At 36.2% G+C, this 6,000-nt stretch overlaps 1 protein-coding gene across 1 annotated transcript in view; it reads left to right on the forward strand.

The window, feature by feature from the left end:
- Positions 1 to 6,000, forward strand: part of LRBA (LPS responsive beige-like anchor protein) — a 419,175-nt gene that overhangs the window by 167,216 nt on the left and 245,959 nt on the right. Inside the window, exon 37 of the mRNA XM_075090413.1 lies at positions 5,557 to 5,723. Coding sequence (XP_074946514.1) covers positions 5,557 to 5,723 — 167 coding nt within the window. The remainder of the gene's footprint in view (positions 1 to 5,556; positions 5,724 to 6,000) is intronic.

A 6,000-nucleotide genomic window follows, 5' to 3' on the forward strand; every position in this document is an offset into this window, starting at 1 on the left:
CAATTCCAGAAGTTTTTCATCTATCTGATTCATTTGATGCATTGGACTAGGAGTTCTTTAGTGAATATGGTACTAATCTCTATTGTGGTGTTGAAGCAGTGGAGAGTCACAAGGTTGATGCAGTGTAGTTGGGAAATGGCTTAAAAGATCATCACTGGCTCCTTCTTTGCTTAATACCTAATCTGAGAGCACAGAGCCACCTATGTAGAAGTGCTGAGCTTTACTGTTTCTAGAGCATAGGGGAATTGTACTTTGATTATTTCTAGCTTGAAAAATGCCTTGTGGTGGAAGACATGGACCCAAAGGGTCTCAAATTTAATGCCCAAGTGTAATGGTTTTAGGCTCTTAGCCTGTTTTAAAACAGAAAAGTATGAAGAGACTGCAGACGTAAACTGTATTTGCAAAAGAGAGAGGGGGGAAAGTGTCTATCTTAGTGCCTGCTTTGAATGCAAAGCATCTGGGCATAGGTACAGTAAGAGCTGGCTTCTTGGGGTTCAAAAAGAACATTTGTCTCTGCGTATTGTTTATGCCTGTGGTTAGCAGTGATGCTAGCCCAGTTTCTAGCAAGGAGTAAGAGCTCTTACTTGTCTGTGTAAAGCTTTGTCTTTGATTGTGATCCAAGGGTGCTACTGTAACACAATGTCAATTAGATAAGCATCAAAGAAGAAGGTTAAAAAAAAAGTCTATGGTACTAGTGGACACTGCAGAATAAATCTGATGTTATTTGTCCCTACTTTTTGCTATTTATTTATTTATTCTGTCAGTTATTATATCCAGTTGAACTCTTGTTAGTTTGTCTCATTTACCTACTCTGCTAAACTGGGTTCATTTGAAAGATGCGATCTCAGTAAAAGTGCCGTTGCCTAGTGTTTAGTTGGGTTTACTAAAACTTAATACTGTGAGACTTAAAGGTAAAAAATTAAGCTGTTGACTCAGCACAGATTAAAACCAGATGTCTCTTGAGATCCTTGCATTTCTCTCTAATCACTAACCCAAATTGACTGTGGTAGGTTTTTTTATGGTCATGACCATAGTTTTACCAGTCTGTGTTTGGTGTGATCTAAGTCAACTGTGGGTTTTTTTCCCCCTCTTGTGATTTTAAATGCATGGGTTTTTTTACACAGGACTGTCTGGCTACAAAACCACTGTGTGTTCTCTCCCCTCCCCCCCCCCCCCCATTTGTATTACGAACAGTTGATTTAGATGCAGATTCTTTTTAATCTTCAAATCAGATAAAAGGCTGGAAAAGTGGATAAATGAGGTTTGGAAAACTATAGGTTGCAGAGATGAGAAGCCATTGCATTGTATTCAGTCCATTAAAACAAGAAGAAATAGAAGAGATACTTTGATAAGTGTTCTGCTGGTGTTAACCTTGATGGCTATTATCGGGGGGATGATGCTATATCTATTTCATTGGCTTAAGCTTTTTTCATGCTGAGAGAAATCAATACTTTGAGTCGTTGGATGACAGAGGCATCACTTCAGAATTGACGGTGGCTGTCAGATGTTGTCATTGGTTGACTTTTGTTCGCTGTTGAGGTTTTAAGCTTTCATTTTTCTAAGTCTTATTCAGGAGTCTTTGTAAGATTTCCCTGGGTAGCATTTTTAGTCCAGACTTTAAACCTCAGGTCAGAGGTCAAGTGCAAAGATCTGTGAAAGCAGAGGATTGAGGAGCTCCTTCATTTACTGAAATATCCCTATTTGTAGGGAATTTGCATTAGTGGCAAGACTATGCATTATCTTATGGATGACTTTTCCTCTTAAATGATACCCTCTGAGGCAGGTTGCTCACAAAGCAAGTAACTTTTAGCCAAATTAGACAAAGGAAGTGGCATATGTAAAAGTGTTCAGTGATCTCTGAGTTGAAGAATAACAGTAAAAAGGTAGAATATTGCTTTTAAAAACCCTACACTATTAAGCTTTTTCATAGTTTGCAGAAAACATTACATTGTAATTTTGGGATTGCAAAGGTACACTTGCAGATGGTACTGTGCAGAGGAAATATTTTACTTGACATTTTTATAAAGATCAAAGATAAAATAGTTCTGAAAACACTAGATTAATCCTCCTCTTCACTGAAATATAGACAGGCAGAATAGACTAATTCACCTTGTCAGTATTTTGCAATAATTTTTCTGGAATCTTTCCTGCATACAGAATGTATTGTATTTTCATATCTATAACTTGCCTTTTGTATGACCTTGAGCTCCTTTAGAATTACTGTTCCTTAAAAATAAATCTATGTGTTCAAATAGACTGCAGTCTTGTCCAAACCAGGAACGAAGAAGAGGAAAAAAACAGTTCCATGCTGCGATAATGGCAGAGAAGATTTCTGTTCCATCCTGTACAAAGGGGTAGAGAACAAGGGTTTTTGCTCTGCTCTGTGCTGTGTCAAAGGATTTTGCTTAATACAGTTCCCCTTTGTAAAACTTTTAACAGCCGCTGAATTTAAGACTTCTTGTAGATAACTTGTGGAGTGTATATATGAAAATGCATTTTCCGCCTTTCAACATTTTTTGTTTCGTCATGAGTGTGACTCCAGTACTTTTGTGATTATACTTTCAGTACACACTTTCCCAAACAGGTAAAAAAATTACGTAGGCCAAAGCACTAGTGGAAGGAAGGTTTTACAAATTTGTTTGCATGCAACTCTGTATCTACTTGTAAACCCATATTCAAGCATGACAGGGTGCATATTGCAAGTGCAAGAGATGAAACAATAAAGAATAAAGAAATAAAGCTATAAAAATATATTTTTGAGTTTGTGTACAAACAGAAAACAAGCTGAGTTTTTATTTTGCGTAAATGGGATGATCAGGATTTACTGTGAAGTATTAACATATGCCACTCTATATCCTGGTATTGCATTTCTGGAAGTAGTGCATCAGGTGAACCTGAAGGCATCTGGAAAAAGAAAAAATACAGTAGAGAAATGGAGACTTTTTAGTGCTTTCAGAGCAGTCTAGTGGTGACCGGCTACTTTGGGATGGGTCTCTTTCTTCTTTCACTCCTGTATTAAAAATTATTTAAGAGAGGGAGGGGGAGAAATAGCTTCCTTTTTTTCTGAATAATTGGCATATAATGTGGGTAGCAACCACTGAACAATTGACGAGTCACCTGTATGATGAAAGAGAAGATTATTCTTGCAAAACTTTCTTAATGTTAGCAACTATACACACGTGTGCCAGATATTTGGCAGAACTGTGGTTTCTTCCTGTTCTTGTTTGTAAAATGTGTATTGCAAAGAGTGCGCTATGGTTGAGAGTCCCTCCTGGAGTGATGTTATAATTTTATGGGACTGCTGCATGTGGGAGTCTCTCAGTTTTGGTGGGTAATTGCAAATTTCTATTCATATTAAATGCTAAATTTGCTGAAAAGTGGAGTCCTATACATTTCCATTTTGTAACAGGCTGATTCTGTTTTCATGGAAGTTGTCAGGACGATAAAATACCATTTTTTTCCTTCATTTGAATGTCACAGCTACACTTTGAAAATCCTTGTTGGTATTTAATGAAGGATGCATTCAAAATTACATCATAAAGACCCTTTTTTTTAAAGAGGTACAAGTTCATTATATCTTTTACAAAACATTCTAGTTTGATTTCCATTTTATCATGTTTTAAGGTCAAATGTGACTTTAATGTTCCATAAGGAGACAGAGATTGATAATGGGGAAAGAATAACACTCTAATGTGATTTATATCTATGGATTTTATGTCAGATATGAAAAGTTGCTGTTCAAATTGTAAAGGAGGATCCATTAAAGAGCACTTTAAAACATTTTACTACTTAGCTTACCTTGTACAGTTGTTTTTAGAATTCTGCCCTTTCAGGCAACTTAAAAATAACAGCTTATGAAACATTTACAAAGTGCTGAAAAGAACTCAGAATCATCATGGGTGCGGAATAGATTAATGTGTTAGAAAAGACAGCTGTATTTAAAAGAGCTAGAAACATCTTGTTTAGTGTGGTTATGATTTAGCCATCTTATATTTTTGTGACGAGGGGTGGCCAATGCTTCATGTACGAGTACAAAAGCTAATTTTTGATCTCTCATTGACTTGGAAAGTCAGCTGCTCATTCTTCACTCCCTCTGGATGCCTGTTCATCAGGTGAGCATTGCTCTAAGGTGTGGGAAAAATTATGAGGAAATCTGTGAATATTTTAAAATTGTTAAAATATTTCTTTAAAATTTAATAATCTGTTGGTACATTTTTGTTATCTAACGTCCATGAAAATCTACACAGCCCCAAATTTTGTTCTACTTGTTTTTTTTCCACATTCTTCCTATCTTTCTCTCACTCTATATGACATATATATTTGTACATACACATATGTAGGTAACATTCATAGCCTGCCTGTTTTTTATTTGCAGCAGTTTTCTGATGTTTGTATGTATAGATAGATGTATATAGAAAAAGCATTGCTACTGTTTTGAACATAAAAGGCATTATGATATTGTGCTGGTATCTAAGCTCTAAGAAATAATTGTACTAGTATCTGCATCAGCTGTGCTTCACAAAGAAAAAGCAATTTTTTTGTTGTTAGGCAGACATTTGTGTCCATTCTACTAACTAGATCATAGAATAATCCAATCATTGACAAAGGCTGAAATGCTTTGTCTGGTATATGCAATCTGTGGAATTGCCAGATGAAAACTGAAATTAGAAACAGGGAGTGCTGAAGCGGGGAAAAGCCTTTATTGTTTCTACAATATTTGAATTTGTTGTGAGTCTTCACATACAGTGGTTTGATGATGGGGTGATCTGAATTTGGTGCCCGCTTTTGAGTTCTGTATTAACAGACAAATTTTCAGAAGATCACCAAACTCAAAATGATAAGAAAACATTGTAACAAAGAACCTCTTTCAGTGTTGAGCTCTGTTTGTAGGTGTGACTTTCATTTCATATTTGCTAGTATTTGGTTTTGACTACCTTGGCAAACAGAAGACGTGTGTACAACAGGTGTAGGACAGCTAGGAAAATTATTAACTTCCCAATGCTGGCCTACAAATGTGCTCAACCTCAAGAAGCCATCTGGTAAAGATCGATTCAGTCTTCATATGCATTTTGTCTTCTGTCTCTCTGAAGATATGTAGATTTTCTCATTAGTTTTTATAGTTACATATTTATGCAAACAGTTGGCTACTCAACTCTAATGGAGAGTCACGGGTGTGGAGTGGTCAGCTAGCTGGCATTCATTATTCTGAAACTTGCCTCTTTGTTTTTATAATGCTGCTCATTTTCTTTGTTATAAAATAGAAGTGGTTGTGCATGTATGTTTTATTATGCAATCCAGCCACTAATGTGTTGGTGTTTGCCAAAGCTTGAGTGCGTATGCTATGTGTTTGAAGAATTCACAACCATCCAAGATCCTCTGTTTGGCTCTCTAGACAGATTTACTGTGGGCAGCTGTGCAATGCCTCAATTCTCAAACCTGTAAAATGGGGTTAATTCTTATTTCTCAGGGATTTTGTATAAGTAATGAAGTACTTCAAAGTTCCATTGGATGGTGTAATTAAAATGGAAAGTAATAAAGTCTTTATTTTCTTCCTAGTCACTGTGTGCCCAGTATTCTGCAGACAAACGGGAAGAAGAAAAAATGTGTCATCATTTGATAATGGCAGCTAAGTACCGAGACCAAATGACTGCAACTCAACTAATACAGAAAATTATCAACATTCTGACAGACAAGCATGGAGCCTGGGGAAGCTCTGCACCAAGGTAAAGCATTTTTGGGGTGTTTTAAAATATTTTTGAGAATTGGGCAGTGCTCAGCTATGCTCAGGTGATTTGAATTAATATCTTATGGTCAAATTTTAAGGTAAACAGGGTTTTTCAGTTGTTGGGTTTTTTTAAAACAAAGTAACGTAAAAAAGGTTAAATGAATATGTCAGTGTTTAGTATGGGTGAACATCAGAGAACCAGTGTTTTGATAGAGCAGTAAAGAACCGGGTGATTCTCTTGTGACTTTAAACTTCGCTATAAAAATTAGATGGAA

The sequence above is a fragment of the Phalacrocorax aristotelis genome, chromosome 4 (assembly GCF_949628215.1).
Source record: "Phalacrocorax aristotelis chromosome 4, bGulAri2.1, whole genome shotgun sequence".
Classification (NCBI taxonomy): Eukaryota; Metazoa; Chordata; class Aves; order Suliformes; family Phalacrocoracidae; genus Phalacrocorax; species Phalacrocorax aristotelis.